This window comes from Aulonocara sp. 'chitande type north' Nkhata Bay, linkage group LG13, assembly GCF_057382095.1.
Source record: "Aulonocara sp. 'chitande type north' Nkhata Bay isolate Kocher_YH1m ecotype deep benthic linkage group LG13, A_spYH_male_GT1.1, whole genome shotgun sequence".
Classification (NCBI taxonomy): Eukaryota; Metazoa; Chordata; class Actinopteri; order Cichliformes; family Cichlidae; genus Aulonocara; species Aulonocara sp. 'chitande type north' Nkhata Bay.
In genome coordinates, this window is record NC_141356.1 from 30,575,123 (window position 1) to 30,598,649 (window position 23,527).

Below are 23,527 nucleotides of genomic sequence, written 5' to 3' on the forward strand. Positions count from 1 at the left end.
GCCGGAAAACCTGATAGAACATACAGGACGAAATCTTATGTAAGTCTTGTTAGTTGTGTTTTCAATTGGCCTGAAGGAAAATCACAGTAAAACATGCTTAAAGAGTGCCCTCTTGAGTCCAAACTGTGATTTTGTATTTATCTGCACCTTTTGACAGGTTACAGCTTTTAATAGCCAGCGTGTCTCTGCCCTGAACCCAAACTGGGAGCTCCTTTCGCAGAAGAGGAGCCTGATAGCAGAAGACTCTGTCTCCCATTGGAAATTTCAGGACCCACAACTAAACCTGCAAACTTGGAGTGAAGAGTAGGACATGCAATGAGGTCTATGAGATCTTTAAACCAAGGACCATGCATGTGAGGAGAAGGATTTTAAATTTAAGTCTAGATTTAACATGGAGCTCAAGAAGAGACTTAGGAAAATAGATTTCACTTTCTACATTTTGTTAATATTTCGTCCATCCATCCTTTCTTTTGCGCTTGGTTGTGGGGTGGCTGTTGCCTATCCCTGCTGTCATAGAGTGAGAGGCAGGGTACACCCTGGACAAATCACCAGTCTATCATTAAAAAAAGAAATTCAGATAAAGATGTTTCCCATCTGTTTTCCTCATACAAAGATCTTTAAATTCATTCATGTATATTTTTCATTCAGTGTTTTAAGGAAGTGATGCAAAATACCACATTCACAAATGCAAATTTGGTGTTTCTGAATTTTATTTTCTGTTTTTAAGAATGAGTTAGTAAATATATGAGTACTATAAAATACTTATTAGACTTAAAGTTATTGTTCCTTTTTGACATTGCATTTGACATTGCAGGACTGAGTTTATTGCATCTATCTTGGAATGTAATTTTTAAAATACGGCCTTATTTGTTTGTTTGTTTTTATCCCTCTTTGTGAGGATTCCTTGTGTTGTGTTTTTGTTGTTGTTGTTTTGTATGTGCTTCTGTATACCACATGTGTTAAACTGTCTTCTCATTTCAACTGTCTTAGGCTGTAATATATCCCAAGCACGCTGCTATCTAAGGGGGCGCTGTAGCTAACTGAGCCCAGACTGGCCCTTTAAGTCTGACGTTTCAGATTTCCTCCACGTTGGCCGCACATGCGCAGATAGGCCTACCTGCAGAAAATTAGAAGCGAACAAGGAAGTCTGCCCCTGAGTACTGGATGATAGGCTGAATAAAAACAAAAAAACTCTCCGCCGGAAAGTCGACACTTGGTCACCAGTTTATATCGGCGTGACAAGATGTTTAAAAAACTCAAGCAGAAGCTAAACGAGGAGCAGTCTCCGCAGAGGAATGCGCAGTCACCTCAGCAGGCCCAGGTTAGTTGTTGTGGTGCTCGGAGCTAACTAGCTAAGTTAACGTCTGTTGCAAAGACTTCACGGTTTGGAAGTGGTTGTCTAGTTATTTCTCATTAAGATAACTCAAGCTGACAGCTTAATAAGCTAACTTGAATTGTCAGTTCGTCCCTTTACTGTCTTGCAAACATTAGCACCGTGCTAAGTCCTTAAGTTAGCAGCTTAACTTAGCTGTCAGCGGTTGGAACAGCTGGAACTGGTAAATCCCGTTGTCCGAGTAGAAGAAAAGTCTCACTTCATACAGCTAATCATCAATTTGTTTGTAGCCAAAATGCCAGCCCGCATTTTTATACTCGCCAGTGACAACATGGGCGTGTCTGAGTTAATGCTTCTTGCATTAGCTGCCAGTGGATGTCAGCTGGAAGCTATATTTGACCCTTGCAAATCCTACTACTCCCAGGCGCCTCTATTAAAAACAATACAGAAGTAGCACACAGATTTCGAGTTGGAAGTTTGTCATTGTCAAGCGCTAGAAACCTCATCAGATCCCTTGCTTTCCTCTTCTGTTAAAAAATGCGAAATGTTCTTTGAAATATGAAACTGCAAGTTTCTTTAAGCTCTCCTAAATATATGTGAAGGACTGAAGGTATGTGTCATAGTTTGGAGGTCCATCATAGTTCAGTTCCAAGTTAATGTAGATATTTTCGCTGCATTTCTCTGTTTGCCTTACATGCAAAAGATCCCCAGTTCAGTTCTGGGAGGAGATCCAAACCCAGACTCCGGGGCTCACAAGCTAGGGCTTGTTCCCTATCCAGATAAATGAGAGGGCTGCATCTGGCATACAATATGCAGATCCAGCAACCCTTTGGAAGATGGATAGATAAATTACCTTGTTCGAATTGGCTTGGTTCTTATGCAGATTGGCTGTTTTTGAGGAACAAATTTACATTTGTTATTCAGAGCTTGTGTGCAGTTTATGATTCCCACTGACTTTCTGTAAAACCACAATCTTAGACTGAGTTTGGCTCAAAGGTGAAGGCATACAAAAGGTGAAATCCAGTAACAAGAGAACTTACACCCAGCAAGCATCTGTATTAAAGTTTGATTTACTGCCAGGCAACAAAATCAATATTATTGTTATGACTATGTTTTTTTCAATTAATTTATTACTATTATTATTACTTCTTTTTCCTTATTACTTATTTATTTTACAGATCAGCAGTGGAGACCGACGTAACAGCCAAACTCCCCCATTTAGTGATGGCACACCTTCTCCCAGCGACAGAGAGGTGAGCATGGTGTCAGCCTGTGATTCATATCTTTATTTATGCATGTATACTTGTGTTCAGACCACAGCCTGCAGAGGTTTCCAAGTCCCTCCCCAGCTTACATTCTAATGATTGTTTCTCTTAGGCTTTAAAAATGTGCTTTGTATGCTTTGTTTATGCATAATGTCTGCTTTATAACATACAAGTGAACACTTAGTGCTGTTGGTTTTCAGAATCTTCTGGTTGTCACTAGCAAACTTCTTTGATCCAATTATTTAAAGTAATCCAACAATCTAGACATATTGAACCCTGGACTCATAAACATATTGCAGTGCATACAATAGCCAACACCAGATGGGAACATATGAGCCAGGCTTACACTGTGGTCATTAATGTTGCAGAGCAGTCAGCACTTGGATTCCATTCGTATGGTATTTTAAGTGTCTGAAGTCACTTATTATTATTGTTATTATCATTATTATTGTTACATTTTTAAAAGACCCTGTTCCACCAAATGAGCAGCTCCTTCTTTAGAGACAATGGAAAGGGCGTTTTAATGGTGTAGAGCAGACAGTGTTTCAGCATGTCTATGAATAATTGATGTATCCTCCTCAGTGTTTTTTTGTGTCTCCTGTGACTAGTTGCCATATTTTGCCTCAATAGATACTGACAAGTCAATTCAATGCAGGACTATGCGCTATTAGAAAGAGGTAGATAAGCATAGGTTTAATGGCAGTGACTCTACAACTGATGATGCAACATGTTGTTATTACATCTGTTGAGATTAGATATGGATGTTTACAGTCTTCGTTGTTTTTCAGATAAAAATATATCTTAATCACTTTTTCCTTCATTTCAACACTGCAGAACGCTCACTGGAGTAGTGGCACCGTCCCTTTTGGTCAGGTTTCTATGCACTGCTCTCCCCACTTGTGCCTTTGGAAGCACACATGTGTTGCTGTTAAGTGGCTCGGCAGCCTCAGCGTAGAAGCTTCGTGTAGCATCACAGCATCTTTTCTTCACCTCACGAATCATTAACACTTTGACATCTCTGAAAGCATTGTTTCATGACTGAAGGCAGATTTAGCCCTGGTTAAAATTGTGAAGATTACATGAGGAGATGTGAAACTGTTACTCATAACATTACTGTTGATTGAGTGCTTTTCAGTTTTTCAGATTTTTTTTTTTCCCAGCTTATGTAGTATCTCTCCCTCTGTTTCACTGTCTGCTTTCTCTTTTTTATTCATCTCAGTCTTTCTCTCTCTCTCCGCCAGCCTCCTCTCATCAGGCTGGTCAGCCACTTCCTTCAGGGCCTTTTCACACTCATGCTGTTGTTTTTCTCATTGCTCTCTGTGTTCCTCTCCTTTCCCCACCTTTCGTCCCGTTACTGCACTGATGGGGGTCAGGTGCTGGCCGGGATGATAGCAGAGCCCGCTTTTCTCTCTGAGTATACTATCTTTGCTCTGGACCATTCAAAACGACCCCAAACGGCCCAGGTAGCCAGTGTGGTGAGTTTGTCCTCACTTCCTGCCTCTTTCATCTTTCTTCTTTTCCTCCTCCTCTTGCCCCGTTCCTTCCTCCCGTCTTCCATGTCTTTGGGGAATCGGTAGAGGACTGTTGCCCAAGTAGGGACAGCTTGTTCCCTGCTCTCCGTCTCCTGTTTGCTTTGGATTTAGTAGCAAGAAGGCATCTCATATGTAGGTTAATTTTGCATCTACTAGGTTGTGGTTTACACTGTAGGATAGAAGCTTCTGTGCGTTCTGCCCCATGTTTGTTTGTTGTCCCTTCTTTCAGTTTGTGATGTGTCAAAGAAATGAACAGTGCCCATTTGTCTTTAGGTGATCTTTGCTGCTTGCCCTAGAGACCCTTGTAGACCCTTAAATCCTGTTATGTTGCCTGATTGCCTTTGTCCCGTCTCCGCTAAAGTCTGTGTATTTGGAGAGTTGAGATTTTTCTTTATGGGACAAGTTTTTAACAAATTAAAATTGAAGATTTTGTCTAACTCTCTAAGTAAACAAACACATCCAAATAGCTGTTTCTTTATTTAAGATATATTTGATGTGACAAATGAAAGTTGGTATTGCTTGTAACTGCTTATTAATTACTGTTATTAAAGTTAAGGTCTATTTTTTTTGACATTGTCAGTAGATACTAAGCACCAATTGTAAGAACGTATGGGTCGTCCATATTCAGATACATACATTTGTACACACAGCTCTTCAAAATAATTTCTAGACTGCATAAGTCTGCTTTGTAACTAGGTTTGTAGCAGGTAAATGGAGCTCAGTATGAGGGTCATGTGTCAGTAAAATTGAGAGACATTGTTTAATTGTCTCTTAACTCTGCTTGCTCATTTTAAATGCCAACATAGCCCAGTACGCGCCCCAGCTGCTGTCATTAACCAGGATTTGTGTGGATATTGTGAGATAATGTAGTGATTATAAAACAAGGACTTTATTACTTCAGCACAGCTGCTTCAGAATGACTGCCAGTCAACTTGTAGTGTTATTGTGCCAGTTATCGGAGAACAAAACGAAAAATATGCAAATGAAAGCAACTGTTTGATGAATTCAACTGCAATAAAATACGAACCTCAAGAGACTGAACTGAGATGGTATCTGTCAGCAGTTTGGCTGTGTTTAAGTGGACCCATGAATATTTAGAATTTATTAACAATGTCTTGACCGTCTCATAATGATTTCTTTGGTTGATCTGTCTGATTCACCTCTTGCTAGATGCTGCTTATGATCTGTAGTTTGGAAAGAGGGGAAGCCTTAAATTCTGTTGCCTCTTCATTATGTGTATGGTTAATGACACTGATTAAGATGCAGTTACTCTTTGACCTTTTCATCGTTCTTTTATGTAACCTTTGCTTTGATATTTGCATGAAGGGATCATTAGATTCCTGGTATAGAGTTGTAGGAGTGTTGATGTGCTAAAGCCACAGATACAAATGTCCATCACAGTCATTTTCACATGTTAGCGATGTGACATAGTCTTGATTTTGGGATCTCATTATATTTAAATTTACTCATGAAATCATTTCATAGATTTATTTATTTTTTTATATTTGTTTTTTGTTTTTGTTTTTATTTTTTTACTTGTTCTGCTAGCAATGTTTGTCTGTTGACTGGAGGCTTCTGTCATAATTTTTCTTTATATTTTAAATGGTACTTTGTGGAGTTGGTGATAGTAACTCTTCTCAGTCACGTTTTGTGGTCTATGATCTGTTTTAAATTTGGTTTCTGATTTGTCCCTGTGAGAATTTTGTCATTGTCCATTTTTTTTTTTTTTTATATGACTGAAAATAGGGAGGCATGAAGGGCATAATAGTGAAAGGTAATGCTATAAATACTCTATTTTAACCTCCAGCAAAACCAGTCTTGGCGAGGAGCGGCCATCTGGGGATGATGGGAAATAACAGAGAAATAAGAGCACAGGGATACAGGACGAAATATAAAGGCGCTAATGGAGTTGTCTTACAAACAAACAAGTTCCTTTTTATTGCTAATCACTCAGACACCTTGCATGTCATTGAAGTCTTGACAGTAAAACTTTAGCGAAGGTCACATTTCTTAAAAGATTGAGGCCTGCTGTGTTTGTTCGCCTGCTGTGTTTGTTCACATGCTGACATTTTTTTTCCCACTACTTTTGCTGACTCTTTGCTTTATACCCAAATTCTTCTTGTTCTTCACACACATGTACAATAACTAAATAGATCCACTTAAAAAAAACGTCTAGTGGTAGTGGTCACGAAGCTCTTGACAGGCTTGGTTGAAAGCAAGCGTTCACATGACTAGCTGTGAAAATGAAGCGGAAACAAGTAATCCACAGGAAGGAGTAGCTTGGAGCTGGACAAGGGAGGAGAAGAGTTGCTCACTTTGATGCTGCTTCTAACAAATCAACTAAACCAACTAAGCTGCTAAATGTTCCCTCACATCAGTTGTGACGTTGTCCTCCTGTAATGCAGCTGCACACAGCACTGCCAAGCATCTTTAATTCAAACGCAGCTCTCCTACTTGACTTTTAACTATTTGTTCTGACCTCATGGCTGTTTGTAGTTTTGTCTTAACCCCTTTTTGTTTATTCTACAGTAGAGATGCCTTCTTTTGTGTATTTAACCCCTCTGTTTTTTCCAAGTTGCATGAGGGTACCCATTGCCCCTGCATTGCTCCCAGCAATACTAATATTGCTCCCTCCAGAGTAATCAGGGAGAGCCACGCTGGGTGTGGATGACTAACTGGCCCAGGACAAGTTCGCTGATACAGCTGCCCTTTTCCTCATAATCTCATCTTTATTTTTTGGTCTTTAGAGTGCCTCTAAAGGTGCATTGAGGTCTCCCAGAGGCAGCATCAATGGGGATGGAAGTACTTCTCCTCATGTAAGAGTATTACCAAGCCTCCTCTTTAATCTTTTCAATGTGATTATTTCAGTGTTTTTGCACATTCATTAATGAGTTTGAGATCTTTATGTTTTTTGTTTTGGTTTGTAACAGAAAGAGGAGCCACAGTCATTTACCCAGAAACTACAGCTGAAAGTGCCCTCAATGGAGTCATTGATTCGTAGCGGAGCCAGTCGGGCGGAAAATCTGTTTCGCTCTCCATCTAAAGACAACCTGGTCCGAACTTCATCACGCGAATCCCTGACTCCTTTGGGAGAAAACGAGTCCCCCAGTGCCCCGGCATATGATCCACCCTCGGACATTGAGAGCGAGGCCGAGGAGCCACCAGGAAGTGTAGAGTCTCTGTCCAAAGAGCAGTTGTTACACCGAATGCTTAGAGTAGAGAGGAGCCTGGGGAAGTACAGGGGGAAGTATTCGGAGGTGAGAAAACAGACAGGATGCTTGAAGAGTAAAGTGTAAAGTCTGTACATGAATATAACTCCTGCTCATCTTTACATCTTTGTCATGCAGCTGGTTACTGCGTACCGTACCGTACAGCGAGAAAAAGAGAAAACGCAGGTACATTTTACATCCTTTTTTTTTTTTTTTTTGTCAGTATTTTTCTCATCGGATGTTTTTTGGAAAAAGAGAATAACATCTGAACTGATCCAACGTACATTTTTGTTCTCCCCAGGCCATCCTCAGTCAGAGTCAAGATAAAGCACTGCGCAGGATAGGGGAACTACGAGAGGTACGGCTATATGCTATGGATGTTTTTGTGTCTTTAGATTAAAATCATTTTTTTATTAATATAAACTGCACAAATGAATGAATAATCTACTGTATAGGAGCTTCAGATGGACCAACAGGCCAAGAAACACCTGCAAGATGAGTTTGATGCTGCGCTGGAGGAGAAAGACCAGATGATCACTGTGCTACAAACACAGGTGTGTGGATGGTGGTGGGAAAATAAGCCAAAGCTTTTCTGCTGTTTAGGATTACAACTTTATAAGTATGGCTTATTTTAAACACCGTACAAAACAAAACACCCAAACCCAGTTTAAATGTAACTTTAAAAAAAATTTACTTTAAAACCTGCTTTAATGATAATTTCACATTAATCCTTTCAGTTTAAGCATGATAATCACTGCAGTGATGTTCTGGTATAAATGGTTCTTGAGTTCTGAATAAATGTGACGTTATTTAAAATCAGAGACAAATGAAGTGCAGAGGTTTTGTATTTAAAAGTTTCTCAGACCAAACAGGAATGCTTCACTTGCCTTGAAAATGAGTAGGTTACCTGAAATCAAAAAGCTGAAAGAACCATGTAATGTACAAACAGTCATGTAAAAATCAAGAGTTGTTTGAGACTGCATATCTACATCATGCGGATTTGTCCATACAATTTTAGTCGTCTTGATAACAAACAGCCAAATGGAGAAAACCTCCATGGCAGGAGTAATGAATCTGTATAACTATAACTCTGAGTTCGATTGCGGGGAACAATAACAGATCTATCTCAAGTTGCCAAAGGGACTGTGATTCATTTATTGATCTTTGTTCCTCTAAGGTTGCTCTGTTGAAGAAACGGCTCCAAGTGGGCCCCGATGGCTCGCTGCCCCCTGAAGGAGAGGTTCCTCAGTCTGAAGCTGCTGAAGTCTCTGCTTCTCCCACACAGAGTCCTTTGAAGGAGAACGAAGTAGAGCCTGAAGTCATTGAGGGTAAGTGTATTTATTAAAATATATGGTTATTTAGTTGCCTGTAGTAAGGAGTCACACTGTGTGAGCAAATTTTTTTTTTTCTAAGCAGTGAATTTTAATTTCTGGACAGGAGAGGGCAACAGTGATCCAACTAAACTCATGGAGGCTCTGCAGAAGAGAGTGAAGAGGCAAGAAAACTTGCTGCAGAAGTGCAAGGAAGTCATGCGTACACACAAGGAGCGAAGCGCCCAGCTTAGCAGTGAGAATGAAACTCTGCAGGAGCAGCTGCAGGAGCGACTGCATGAGTTGGAGAAGATGAAGGTGGTTACCCTGTGTTTTTCAGAAATGATAGAAGAGTTGGAGTGTAGTTATACTGTAATATTAGGACGCTTTCAGTCAAACAAAACTATACATTTTGGATTAAATATACACAGAATTACAGCAACAATAAGTTAAAGTGCCCAGATATTTCAAACTGATTTCCCAGAGATGAGCACTTGCTATAAACCAAGTAGTAAACTATAATTATAAAGAGGTTTGATTAAAGTGGGGATGGACGGTAAGGACTGAGCAGTGTGTTTAGAGGAATTAATACTGTGCCGCAAACTGTCTGCCAGAGTCTTTATGGTCCGCTGAGTATGTGACTCCATTATCTCGTGACACAGCAGATCGCTGTGGTTCTCAGAGTCCGAACATCCAAATTCTCTGGCTGAGCTCCAGAGTGAGGGTTCATGTCATGTCAGCGTGACATGACTGAGCCATTGTTTTCATTGATTTCAAAACATTTTGCTGCAGTGGTATGATCAGCTCGTGTAGTTTGTCCTTAGTCGCTCTGATGTTTTGCAGCGCATGATAACAAGTGGTTGTTGTAACAAAGCCATTGAAATAATAGACAGCTTGTATGTGCCGTCACTTGATTGACTTGCTTTCATTTATTGCCATAATATTTTTTTTTTGGGGGGGGGGGGGGTTGTTTTTTTTGTATAAATCCGCAGCTTGTTTGGGAATGGAGGCCTGTCCTTTGTCAGGGAAAGCAGAGGTTAACAGGCGTTTAGCCCTCCTAAAACAGCATGAAGGGATCCTGGAACTGCTGGGCTGTCCTTCTCCTTTGCTTCAGACAAATATCCCATAAAGCAGAACATCTGTCTACTTTTCCAGACCCTAACTTCAACTATTTTTGAATTCATGTTTTAACTGTGTGTTGCCGTCCTTGAGTATTGTATGCTATTTGGTCTTTCTTTGTCTCTTTGTTTATTCATATGATACGTTTTGACATTATGAAAACATTCTGTTAATCACAGTGCTGCATACATACTCATGCCGTTGGCACACTTGTGTCAAACAACAGAGAAACATAGCCCAACATTTCCTGTTTAGTAACTGCTTGTTAAAGTGCGGTGCCACAGAGACATGTCTACTACATGCCACGGTTGCAAGAGTGAGCTGTAATTTGGGTTGACTTGTTGGTTTAGTTGGCCATGTATACACACTGGTTGTTTGGCTTGTGGGTGAGGCATCCTGGGTGGTACAGAAAGCATCTGATTGGGAAGTTATCAGAGCAAACACGTATACAGGATGTAGGAAGCGGTGCATTGTGAAGTGGCATTCATGCCATTAGGACACGTGTGACTTTTTTTATTTTTAATTCTGTCGATTGTTTTGTCTTTAAAGGAACTACACACAACAGAGAAGACTAAGCTGATCACTCAGCTGCGTGATGCCAAGAATCTCATTGAACAGCTGGAGCAGGACAAGGTTAGTGAGGAGCTTTGAGATCTGGATTGAAGGTTCTTCCGTTTCAGTTACATGTGTATGTGTGTGGCCGTGTGTGTTTTTACTCTGCTGTTGAGTAGCTTCAGACTCATATTGTTTAGCTTAAACTTTGACCCCAGCACTGCAGGATGGATAGCAGTTCTGCGAGGAATGCTGAAAGCGCTTAAAGCCGTAACACAATTAATAGCACAGGGCTGAGTTTTACAGCCCTCGTTCATGGAGAGCAGATCAACATAAGCTTTAGTGTTGATTCCTGTGCTCAGGGTATACAGGTAAAGGGATGATTTTTCTTTCATGGGGTACTGGTTTTTTGTTTTTCAGGGAATGGTCATTGCTGAGACCAAACGGCAGATGCACGAGACACTGGAAATGAAAGAAGAGGAGATTGCACAGCTGCGGTCCAGGCTCCAGCAAGCTATAGCCCAGAAAGAAGAAGTACAGGAACAGAAAGAAAAGGCTGAGAAATCGGGTACGTGCTGTCCATGTCAGGTAATGTACAGAAAAGTTCAGTTTTTTCTAGATATGTTTGTGATTTTTTTTTTTCCCCCCCTCCAATAGCTTTTGAGGAACTTGAACGAGCACTGGGTGTAGCTCAGAGGGCAGAGGAGGCTCGAAAACAGCTGCAGGTTCAGCTGGAAGAGCAAGTGAAAGAAATCGAACGGGCCAGTGAGCAAGAGAGGAAGAGTCTGCAGCAGGAACTCACACGAGTCAAACAGGAGGTTGTCACCATCATGAAGGTCAGGAAAGGACTTCTCCTGAATATTTGTTTATTGATCGAATAAGTAATTTGCTGCAGTCATATTTCTAGCTTTATCCAAAGTGTTGGCTTCTTTGAAAATGATATATTGTAGCCACAGAAGTACCAACATTGACTCAGTATTGTAAGCATTTACATTAAAAATAATTTAGTGTGTATAAAATGTTCCACTGCTATCATGGAGAGCAGTAATATCACTTTGTTTCACGAGCTATGATCATCTGTATTTATATTTACCATTCTTTTTTTTTTTTTAACCAATATTAGAAATCATCAGAGGAAACTGTGGCCAACATGGAAAAGCTCCACAGTGAAGCTTTGGCAGTTAAAGAAGAAGAGATGAAAGAGAAAATCAACAAAGCTGTGGTTGGTGCAAAATGTTTTCCCTTATTCAGTTTAGCAAAAAAACCACTGTATCAAATAAGAAAAATATAACTTTAATATTTGTATTTTTTTTTAAATGCTGTTTAGGAGCAGTGCAAAGAGGAGTTTGCACAGCTGGCTAAGGAACGGGAACAGCAGGCCGCTCTGGCTCTGGAGGACGCAGAGTTACAGAAGACTGCTTTAAGGACAGAAGCTGATAATAAGGTTAAGGAGATCCAGCTGGAGCTCGAAACTGCAAGGACTGTGAGTTTGTTTGTTTATTTGGTTTTTTGGTTTATTTTTAATATTGAGAAAAGCAACAGCTGGCACACTGCAGAGCCTCGGTTTTACCTGTTTATTGCATCTTTGTGGATGTAACTTGTTCTTTCATATTGAATCTGCTAATCACTGACCGATTGCTTTGAGGTTCAGTTTTATTTAATTAATTGGCAAAATAACTTGAGTATGCTTGTGTTTATTTGGTTCTGCAGTAACACGCCACACACACAGAAGTAATATATATATGTATGTATGTATGTATGTGTGTATATGTGTATATGTGTATATATATATATATATATATATATATATGTATATGTATGTGTGTGTGTGTGTTCTTCCTCTACCCCGCCCCCCCCCCCCCATTTTTGCACATGTCGAGGAGCATGTCAGGCTACATTTCACTGTGTGTTATAGTTGTATAACTATGCATGTGACAAATAAAGGACCTTGAACTTGAAAGTGAGCAATTTTCAATGTGTAAATATTTTCACAGTCTACATTTAATATGTAATGCTGTCAAGCATTAAATCCTTATGTACTTGAAGCTTTTACAGAGTTGCTAGTAATTGAACTGTGTCACAGCTTTATTGTTAAAAAAATATCTTAATAACCGTCAATGTGTTTTTATAGCTGTGTCAGTTCTGTGAATGATTAACTGTAGCAGCTTAGCGGAAGAATCTAACCACCTCCATGTATGTGATTGCAGCGGATATTGGAACTGGAGAGCTCTGTGAACAAGATCTCACAAGAAGAAGCGGGTCTCTCCCATGAACTTTCCAGTCAGCTGGAGGAACTGAAGAATGAACACAAAGAGCAAATCTCTGCATTAGAGGAAAAGCACCACGAGCAGCTGGAAAAGCACAAGGGCACCCTAACCCAGCAGCATAATGCTGCCCTTGAGGAGCTCAAGGAAACACACAGGGCCGAAATGGAAACCCTTCTGAAAGACAAGGAGCTGCAGTTCCAAGCACATGTCGAAGAGATGAATCAGAAAACTCTAGAGAAGCTGGATGCAAAGCAGGCAGAGTTAGAGGCGCTCTCTGCTGAGCTTTCAGAGGTGCTGAAAGGTAAACAGCTTTTGGAGGAGAAGCTGTCGGCTGCTGAAGATGCTCATAGTTTAGCGCTACAGGAACACGAGACGAGGTTTCAAGATCGGGTGTCAAAGCACAGCGAAGAGCTTGAAAATGTCAAACGTGAGCATGATCAGTCGCTTGGCGGAATAGAGAAAACTCTGAAGGAGGAACTTAATGCATTGAAAATTGTTCTGAATGAAAAAGAGAAGGAAATCGAACAATACATGCTTAAAGAAAAAACGCTACAGGAGGAATCACATTCCACTGCACAAGACCTAGAAAGCAAGATTAAAGAATTGGAAGCGCTGCAGCAAACTTTATCAGAATCCCAGCTTGAAATTGAGAGTTTAAAGGAATCTAATGCACAGTTAAATAAGATAACAGAAGATCTTGATAAGTGCAAGAAAGAACTGACAGATGTGGAGCATCAGTTGGAAGCTGCAAAGAATGAATGCCAACAAAAAGAGAAATCCCTTCAAGAAACTGAGCATCAGTTAGAAGAGAGCAGGAAAGCGCTCTTGGAGAAAGAGAAGTCATTTACATCAGAACTGAACACTAAACTGGAAGAACAAACACGCCTCAAGAAACAGCTGGATGACGAAAAAGCTGCCAATGAAGCAAAGCTGAAAAACACTATAACTGATATGGAAGGTAAACTGAAATCACAGGAAACCAAAATGGAAAAATTCAAACAGAAGGCAAAAGAAATGCAAGAGAAATATAAGAAAAAGCTTCAGCAGAATGAAGAAAACATGAAGAAGGAGCTTGCAAAGAAGGAAGAGGAGCTTCAGCAGAAAGAACAACAAGTTCAGGAGAAAATCGTAGAGATGGCCCAGAAAAGTTCCCAAGGCCTCAGCAATGCAGTGTCAGAGCTGCAGGATAACCATAAGGAGGAAGTGGAGAAACTACATGCCACTCATAAGCATGATATTGAAGACCTGGAGCGCCGTTGGCAGGAGCGGTTAGGACAGCAGGAGGAAGAATTAATGGAGAAACATTCAGTCATACTGCAGGAGAAAATCCAGGAGCTGGAAGAAGTGTCTCAGCAGCTTAGCAGAAGCAGAGCGGAGACTGAGCAAGTAATGGGTGAAATAAGGGGTTTAAAGGAGGACCTGGCGATCCGAGAAACCACTGTGCAGAAGCTGCAAGAAGAGCTTAATGAAGCAGCACTTAAACTTGAAAGTTTGGCAAAGAGTGAAGCGTTGCTAAAAGAACAAATAGAGTCAGTGGAAAGGAACCTTAACCAGGCGCTCGGTGAGAGAAACGCCCTCCAAGACAAGCTGAACGAGACAGAGGAAGAGAGCAGAGAGAAGCTGAAAGCTTGGTCAGATAAGTTGAATGAAGCGGAAAAACAGCTTGAAGCGCTGGAAGGTGCCAGATTTAAGGAAAGTGCAGACTTGCAGAGTAAATTTGAGGAAACTTCCATCCAACTGAATGCCAAGGAAGCAGAGTTACAGCAGCAAATGATTAAGATGAGCAACCAATTGAACCATTACTGTAAGGAGGTTCAGTTGAAAGTTGAGTGTGGATCTAATGAACTTCAGCAAAACGTGGAGAGTAGGTTGAAAGAGCTGGAAGATAAACTACTCTCTGGTCAGAAAAAGGTGGGACATCTTAAAAACATTATCCTTACTAAAGCAGATCAAATTTGCACTTTAGAGGAGAGTGTTCGCCAGCACACCGAGGAGAATAAAAATCTATGCATTTCATTAGAACAGATGACTGCTCAGGTAAATGCTCATATGGAGCACATCAAAGCCTTAACACATGAGGGAGAGACTCATTCTCAGTCCATTAGTGAACATGTAGAGAAGATTGAGGAGCTCAGCGAAGCAAACAGAGTCATATCAGAAACTTTGAAAGCAAATGAGCTGCATATCAGTGGCTTGGAAAGCGTCGTCGGTGACTTAAAAAATCAGCTAGCAAGTAACATAAAAGAGAAGGAGGAAGCCATAAATCAGCTGACGCAGCAGTATGAAGAGGAGAGGCAAAAGGCCGCTGCTCAAATGGAGAGACTGGAGCAGGAGAGGCAGTCTGCTTTAGAGCAGGCGGATACACTCAGGACCAGTCTGTCTGAGTTAGAGATGAAATTCACACAGAGCGACAACACTACTGGATCTCTGCAGGCCCGGCTTGAAGAGCTGGAGCGAGAGATCGCCGAAAAGAATGAAGCTTTGCAGCGGCTGACAGCAACAATTGACAATCAGTCCGTCAGCAAGTCTGAGATGGACCAACTGTTGAGTGAGAAGGAGCAAAAAGTCAGTGGGCTTACCGTAGAGCTTGAGAGCTCCATCAGTCGACTTAGTGAGCTTCAAGAGCAGTTAGACCTAAAGACGAAAGAGTGCGAACAGCTCACTTCTGACCTCAAACAGCAACACAGCATCATTGAGAATGAGAAGCGCGAGTTGGTTGAACAGCTGCAGATGCAGTGCACCCAGAAAGGTAATGTAGAGCAAGAGATGGCCAAAAAACTTCAGGCCCTCGAGGAAAGCAACCAGCAGTATAAACAAAAACTTGAAAGTCAAAGGGAGGAATTTGAAAGGTTGAAAAACGAGATTATCAAGAGCAAGGACGGGAGTCAGACGGAAACTGAGGAGAGCTTGTCTGAGATCACTCGGAAAATGTCTGAGCTGAAAAAGAAAGCTGAGCAGAGAATCAGCCAGGTTACAAAACAGTTAACGTCACAGCTTGAGGAAAAAGAGCAGACGATTACAACTCTTCAGACTAGCCTGGATGAACTTAAGAACAATGAAATTTCTGTGCAAAAACACACAGAAACATTAGAAGAGAAAACAAAATCGCTGGAGGATGCTCTCGTCAAGCTTAAAGAAGAGCAGGCCAAACACCTTGAACAAGTTCTGCAGAACGAGAGGCTTGAGAAAGAAAAGTCTTTAGAGGAGTTGAAAGTCATGTATGAAGACAAGCTGACCTCACTTCAGAGTGACGCAGTGCAACAGGGGCAGCTCAAAGACATTGAATCAACATTACACGAAATCGAGGCAAAGCTAAAAGAAGCAGAGGAGCAGAACGGAAACCTTCTCGCAGAAATAAATCGCCTGAGAGCAGAAATTAGCGAGAAGGATGCCCAATTGGAGCAATATCAGGGGACTGCTAGGGAGGTCCAGAATCCATCAGAAACTGAGGTAAAGGTGGAATGCAGCAGCATGCAGCAAACCAAGAGTGTGATGGAAAACGAGCTGGAAAACCATGCTCCTGCTCAAGAGGTGCACGATGAGGACTCATTACGGTCTCTGAAGAACAAACTGAGCCAGGTGAAGAACGAGAAGGAGAAAATCCACAAGGACTTCGTCAGGCTGCAGAAAGATATGCGGTCACTGAGGAAGGAGCATGAACACGACCTAGAATACATGAAGAAGGAGCTGTTGGAGGAGAATGAGAAAAAGCTAAAGTAAGGCTTAAAAATGATCGTGACAAATCCCTTGTCTGTATAATATTAGATTTTTTTGTTAATAGTTGCTAATTACATTTCCTTTGCTCTCTGTTCTAATAGGCTGGAATTAGAAGATTTGGAAATGAAGCACAACTCTGCGATGAAGCAGATAATGAGGGAGTTCAACGCACAGATGTCTTTGAAAGAGAAGGAGCTCAACACAGCAGTGAAGGAGGCCATCGGTGAGGCAAAAGAGAATAATGCTTAACCAAATTAAACCAACAAGATTTACAAGCAAAGGAAATGAGCAGTCGAAATTGTTCACTTTTGCTGTGGTCAGAATCTTTCAGTACTGCACTTTGATTATGTTTTAAACAAACGACTGGCTTAAACTAGAAGATCAAAGTAAATATGACTCACGTTCTTGGGATGGCTGTGTTGTGACACTGTACTTTTTACTCTGGACTCAAATGGGAGCATTAAGGGATTACTGCTTGTGGAAGAAATGTTTCCTTCATGTTAAAATCCAGTCCAAAATTAGAGGCAAGTGAACATATAAGTTGTGTTTTTATGCACTTGGCTTCTTCTTCTTTTTTTTTCTTGATTCAGTAAAAGCTCAGAGTGTTGAAGAAGAGCTCATCAGTAGCCATCGTGAAGAAGCGAGCCAGCTGAGGAAGGTGATTTCCCAGAAAGAGGATGACTTGCACAAAACTGTTCAGAAATATGAACAGGTTATACAGGTACTATTAAAAACTCATCCTATTTGTTTTAATGGGGTTATACTATAGGGTGCACTCCTTTGTAGACACCATCCATCGACTGTTACGGTTTGGATTTATATGTGATATCTCTCTGGCTGCCTTTAAAGAATAATTAAATTCCAAAGAGGATCTGAGGTCTGAAACAGCGCAGTGCCCTCACTGAGTGATTTGCAGCATACTTGAGTTGTGATGCTGAGATGATACATGGGAAATGACTCAGTCGTTGTTCCTTTTTATTTGTTTGTTTTTTTCAGAGTCGAGAAGAGGAGATGGGAGACAGAGTGTGGCAAGTTCAGAAACAACTGGAGGAGTTGCAAGCAAGAACGCAGGACACTTTGGAGGTACAAATAATGCTGACCCACTGTTCTTCACTGGCCAAACATCTGTTATAGCTGTCACAACTGGCTGTGCTTTGGATGATTTTGCTTGTACTCAGATGTAGAAATTCATGCCTGTAGCTGTTGTAGTCCATTTTGAAATGGAGGGAGGGGTTTGGAGTAAATTTATGTAGTGATTCTGTTGGAGTCATATGTCACTTCACTCTAGCTGTATGAAATCACAGCATTTCGGCTCCCTTCTGGGAAAAGGCTGGAGTTTAAGGGAAGCAGTTAGGCTCATCTGAATGAGCCTAATCCAGATGCATTTTTGTGTCTGTATAAACATTTTCAAATGGCCTATTACAAAGTTCACATCCAGGTTGACAGACTAGGCAGTTATCGTTCAGCTTTTTCTTTGGGTTGCTTCATAATTGAAGATATCCGTCTAGGAGCTCGGGGACAGTTTTCCTACATAGTTTTCTCTGATCAGTCTCTCGCTCCAGTCGTGTGGCCTCTCTCCAAAGCACGCCGGATGCTGCGAAGCTCGTTTGAATCACTCAGGAATGTTCTCCGGAGAAAATGGAGATTGTCAGGCAGTGGCCAGCGTCAGTCCCTGTTCTCAATTAATATCATGCGAGGTGATTGTAGACATTAGATTTATTCTGCAGCGATACTGTCATGCAACATGTGCATAGTGAAATGGAGCCAGATAAGACGAAAGCACTCCGGGGAGACATTTTAGCCAGGTGTTGAGGTGCCATGAGACCCCTGCAGTGATTCTTCTACCTTTTGCGCACATGTCTGCATGCACACGAAGACAAAGAATTATGCTGCTCTCTCTGCTGCATTTTTCCCAGGTGAGGTAATAACTTTATGGGTGGATTGTATGGCGTTCAGCTCAGGGAGGCCTTTTCTTGGGCCTCACAGTGGGTCAGTGTGTCCCTCCACAGAGAGAGGAGACTAAATACAAGCACACTTTAGTCTGTGTAGACTACAGTGTGTTTAAACAATGCTGTTAGTCCATCTTTTAAAACCTTCTGACTTGTGTCTGTGGCTCTTAACTCCAAGCACATTTATTTCTAGTGGAGACATCAGTCTGTGAAACTGGTCATCCATGAGTGTATTATATATACATGTAATTTCTCAGCGCTTTAGCTTTAGAAAATGTTATTCAAACAATTCTAAATTGTTCGGGAACTATTTTCAGCAGTGGATAAATACACATTTGAGTTTTGTTGATGTCGGTAAATGCAATTCTGTGCTTTTAGAAGACGGTGGAGCTTCTCGGCACAGAGGTCTGAGATAATATGGATACTGGGGCGGCACTAAATGTGTCATTACTGTAGTTTTTACATCCTTTTTTTTTTTTTTAATCAGGTTGAAATGTTGATTTAATTAAGGTTTGGTTCTAACACACAGTGTCTTCTTTCTCTCTTGTTTTTTTGTTGTTTTGTTTTTTCATTTTAGGAACAGATGACCCCAGAAGAACTAAAGGTATACTTGTTCATTATATGCTGGTTTCACTGTTCCTAGCGTACAATTAAATTTACTAACATGAATACTAACAAAAATATAACGTTCACATTTCATATTTTCTGATTCCTGTCCCTCTCGATCTCAGGCTCAGCTCGCTGAAAAAACAACGTTGCTGAGCGAGGCTCGACTGAGAGAGCAGCAGTTTGTTGAAAGAGTGAGTATCGGACCCCCTTGGTGGCTCTTTCTGAGGACACCAAATCCATCGCAGTGTATTCCCAGGATTCTGTGGCCTCCAGCAAGAGCAGCTATTGCTCTCCTGCTGCATCAACTTAATTACACAGCACATCTGTTTACATTTGGTTTAACCCCATAAACAATCACAACAACGCCTCCAACAGCTTTTCTCACACACACCATCGTTCTCACAAGCATCCTGCCCTCCTCTGAGGATGGCCACCAAAATGCTTATGTCCTATTTAGCAATTACTCTAATGCATAGAATTAACCCACTGGGTTAAAGAGTTTTTAAATAATGTGTGCATGCTTGTTTGTTTCTCCACGCTAGATTCACTCGCTCGAGGACAAGATTAAATGTTTCCACCGAAACACTGTTGTAACTCATCTCGGGAGCACATTTAAAGGTAACACCATGAATCACTTAGTTCTGCTTCTTGATCCAATTTCCTTATGGATTTTCACAGCAGAGATGACATGCGTAACGCTTGAGCGCAGCCCAGTCTCATGGGAAAGCGTAACGTAAGTTGTGTGGTCTCTGTAGGGGCGGAAAAAGGGCCACCTAACCTTTTTTAGTGTAATAAAGGATTTTAAAGACAGACCATGTGATTATATTTTGTGTCAACATGTGAAAGTTACAGTAAAAGTGTAGCTGCTCTTTAAGATCTCAGTTGGTGTTTTGACACTGCCTAATCTGACAGTTAACACACTGCTTCAGAGATCAGGCAGGAGGTGCAGGTCCTCAGCAGTGTGTGCCGGACTGCTTTAGCTATGCTTTTGATTATGGTTTAGCTAGCAAAGCAGGATTTTTAGGCTTGCTGGTAAAGATAAGAGCTGGGGTTATAATTAAAGCTAGACTACGGGTTGAGGGTGTATATGTATACGTGTGGTTTAGGCTGAGGGAAACCTCTGGAGATTGACCGTAAGTCAGTGCAGTCTCCAAGTCTACCACGACCCAACTGCGTTTCATCTGTGTGAGAGTATTTGGAGAGATTGAGTGAGTCCTCTCGGACCTTCTCTGGTGCTGTAATAAAGAGAATCTGCTGTATAAGCGGGGGGGCGGTGAAGAAGCCATGCTTAGATTTAATGGATTTTGCAGATTGTGGCCTAAACGTTTCCTACGCAGGACACTGCAGCACGCAGATTTCTCGAACCTTTCTTATCCAGTACATGTATATTGCTCATATTCATATTTAAAGCCGCTGATGACTCAGTTGAGCTTACGTAAACCACCTTGAGTTGTATTTTTAGGTAGGAAATTGATCAGAAAGCTGTTGAAATCTGCTTTCCTGTGTGGTTGATGTGAAAGTTGTCCTAGGTGGGGCAACACAGGGTCAGGGGGACAAAGGGCATGGGATTTATTGGTGACCCATTACTCCACACCAGAGATCAAAGACTTGTTTGCACTGCTCTATCACCTTTTCCTGTACTCTAATCGCACAGTCCTTCTGGGCACATTCAGGCACATTTGAGGATGTTTGAGTGATTATTTCCAATAGGCACAAAGCGACTGGATGTTGTTCCATAATAAAGCTCTTTTCTTCAGTCATGAAAGTGTTAGCAGCCCTGTCCAAGTTGTAACTCAGTCGTTTCCATTCATAGCTTTTAGTGGGATAATTGTGTTATAGCTTTGGGTGCAGACCTAAAAACTTGTGTGATATTAAAGTGCTCATGCTGAGTCTCACCATTCTTTCCTGTACTCAGCTTTAGTGCATAATTTAAACTGTGCAAAAGGTGGTTTTGAATTTGCTTGCCAACATAAACCTGATGCTGTTAGTTGGGGGGGGGTTTGTGTGCGTTTTCCAGGATTGTTGTACTTTAAAACGACATAAAAACGACCTACATACACTAACATGCAGCTCTCACAGCTGTGTTTTAGTTTTTTTTGTGGTAACTGTATTGAGGTTGGATTTTTCTCCTTAACCAAGGAAATATAAGCAAAGTGGCAACCTAGAGTAGCTGATGTGTAGTCATATTTAATACATTTGAGGTCATTACAGATGTTGAAATAATGGGATTTGAAAGACATTAAAGAAAGAGAAGTTTGACAGTTGTGGTCATCGTGAAATATTTGATTTGTTGTTTTTGCTTGTTGTTACAGATCCTGGACTCAACATTTCCGACGCCTTCTCAGAACCCACAGAGATGGAGTACCTGAGGAAGGTGCTGTTTGAATACATGATGGGACGGGAAACAAAAGTATGTTCTGGTTTTTATTTTTTTATAAAAAGATTCTACAGGAAGAAAAAAAACCAATAGTTTTTATAATTAATCTTTTTCTCATTTTTATGTCTCCATCTTAGTTGGCTGAGAAAACATTAGCTGCTGCTTTGATGGTCTATTAGATGAGATGATTCAAAACCACCATATAAAAAAAAAAGTTGCTGATAATTTTTATTTTTAAAGCTGGTGACCTCCATCTGCTACTCATTTAGGAAGCTATATAAAACTCATGTTGTGTCCAGTCTTGTTGGATGTAATTAACAGCGATCTCCCTAATTATCAGTGCTGTTGACTTGGTCCTAAAGTCAGCGGGAGTTTCCCAGCTCCTCAACAAACACTCTTTATAACAACATGGCAGACCTCCCCCGTGCGGAGGATGTCCGGCAGGCTGCCCGCGAGCTCATACATCTTGCATGATGCAGATTTGCCATTTAAAGGCATGCTGGCCTTGTTTAGTGTTAGCTGAGTAGTTGGGTTCCCTACACAGCCCAGGAGCCCTGTTTCTGATTATCCTCTGTGTTTATAGGGAAATGCATGCTCCCTGGCAGAAAGGCCTGGAGTTGATTATGCAGATAATTTTCATTCTTGTTGAGCCTTTTCTTGCGCTTCAGTTGTCTCAGAACAAGCTTGATTTTGATTGGATGATGGTGTCAAAGGCAGAGGTTAGCTGGGGGAAAAACAGAGATTATACTAACACCACAGATGACTCCTGCCTTGAAAGTAAACTGACTTAAAAAGATGACGATCAGGGTGTCAGTCAGAAAAATTCCCCTTTTTTCCACAGACAATGGCCAAAGTGATTACCTCCATGCTCAAGTTTCCTCCTGACCAAGCTCAAAAGGTTTTGGACAAAGAAGACTCGAAACCAATTGTAAGAATCTTTTTACAACTTGGGGATATTTAAATGAGGTCAAATGTGTATCAGGATTTGAACTAATTTCATATCCGTCTCTTCCACAGCCTTGGTTACGATGAGTGTTTGAATGATTCGGGTACTTCTGGATCTGCTGCTGCTACTGCTGCTGAAGGGGGAAGACTGCCATTATCTGTTTGCATTTCTTGTCATTTTATTCATGTGTGTGTTTGAGAAAGAGAAAGCGTGTGTGTGCGTTATGTGTGAATGTTCAACAGGTATGAGGGAATAAGAGAATTTGACAGAAACACTTTTTTTTTCCATAAACCGTGTTTTTCTTTGAAGTTTAATTTACAAGTTTTAGATGAGAGTAAATGGGTTTCCTTTTATTTTAGAATGTGTTTATAAAGATTGGCTTGTGCAATAAATTATATTATCATCACATGGATGCCGACGGTCAGTTGATTTGTAGATCTCTGTGTTGTGCTGTTGTCTGAATCACTTCCTCTATAAAACTGTAAACGACCCTTTAACTGTGCACTCGCACCACATTAAGATACAGGCCCCTGGACCTCTTTAACACAGCTTTTCTATGCTTTATATTTTGACACTGACAGAAACAAAACTGTAAATTGTATTATGATAATAAAAACTGTACTATAAGGCGCTATATGACTTGCTATACAGTTTTCTTTTTCAGAGTAACATTAAATCCTATTTACAGAACAACTTTTGTCACTCCTTTATCCTCATCACAATACAGATTTTTGTTTTGTAGCTTATCTAATTACCTGTCTTTGCATTAGTCCCAGTGTCTGACTGAGGACTGTTAACACCTGGTTAAAAAGACTGAATGAAAACAACAAATCTGGGTTTACAGATCTCTCACTCTACTTTGCCTGACCTTTATTCTTTTTCTCCACATTAGAAGTACAGACAACACACAAGTATATTAGACCACTGACACTTTCATGTAATGAGAATCGGAAAGAAATTTGCTGTTGATTCTGTATATGGACACATTTAAGGATCTGCCTGTTCCTTATATGTATACATTTACAGACATTAAATTAAATGTGGCATGAGCAAATGTCCTAAATCACTTTTAGAAATGTGTTTAAAGATTGCTTACTTTTAACTTCAATTAAAAAATGGCATATCACCAACTCCAAATGTATGTTGCAAATGGAATTGGCAACTCATAAATGACATGCTGTATGTTTAAAGTCAGAGTTAATGATTCCCAGAAGATTATCTCCAAATACATCAGCTGATTTTCCAACTGGCCTTTCAGCAAACTGCACATGATTTGTTGTGTAGAGTTCTCAACATGCAAAGCAGTGAATACATAAAAATAGGAGCAGAGTGCAGAAAACAA

At 40.7% G+C, this 23,527-nt stretch overlaps 1 protein-coding gene across 2 annotated transcripts; it reads left to right on the forward strand.

Annotated features, from left to right (window-relative positions):
* Positions 1-1,106: 1,106 nt before the first annotated feature.
* Positions 1,107-22,878, forward strand: golga4 (golgin A4). 2 transcript variants are annotated; one of them, XM_086259829.1, is made up of 25 exons: positions 1,107-1,321; positions 2,512-2,586; positions 3,972-4,073; positions 6,878-6,946; positions 7,061-7,387; positions 7,478-7,525; positions 7,641-7,697; positions 7,795-7,893; positions 8,517-8,667; positions 8,777-8,967; positions 10,318-10,401; positions 10,741-10,888; positions 10,978-11,156; positions 11,444-11,542; positions 11,648-11,803; positions 12,528-16,303; positions 16,406-16,527; positions 16,895-17,025; positions 17,301-17,387; positions 18,831-18,857; positions 18,985-19,053; positions 19,405-19,480; positions 21,175-21,272; positions 22,081-22,167; positions 22,257-22,878. In XM_086259829.1, exons 1-25 carry the CDS (start codon positions 1,244-1,246, stop codon positions 22,269-22,271), a joined length of 6,351 nt encoding a protein of 2,116 aa, XP_086115955.1. In that variant the 5' UTR covers positions 1,107-1,243; the 3' UTR covers positions 22,272-22,878. The 2 variants fall into 2 exon arrangements, with proteins under 2 accessions (XP_086115955.1, XP_086115956.1); XM_086259830.1 differs by lacking the exon at positions 3,972-4,073.
* Positions 22,879-23,527: the final 649 nt, after the last annotated feature.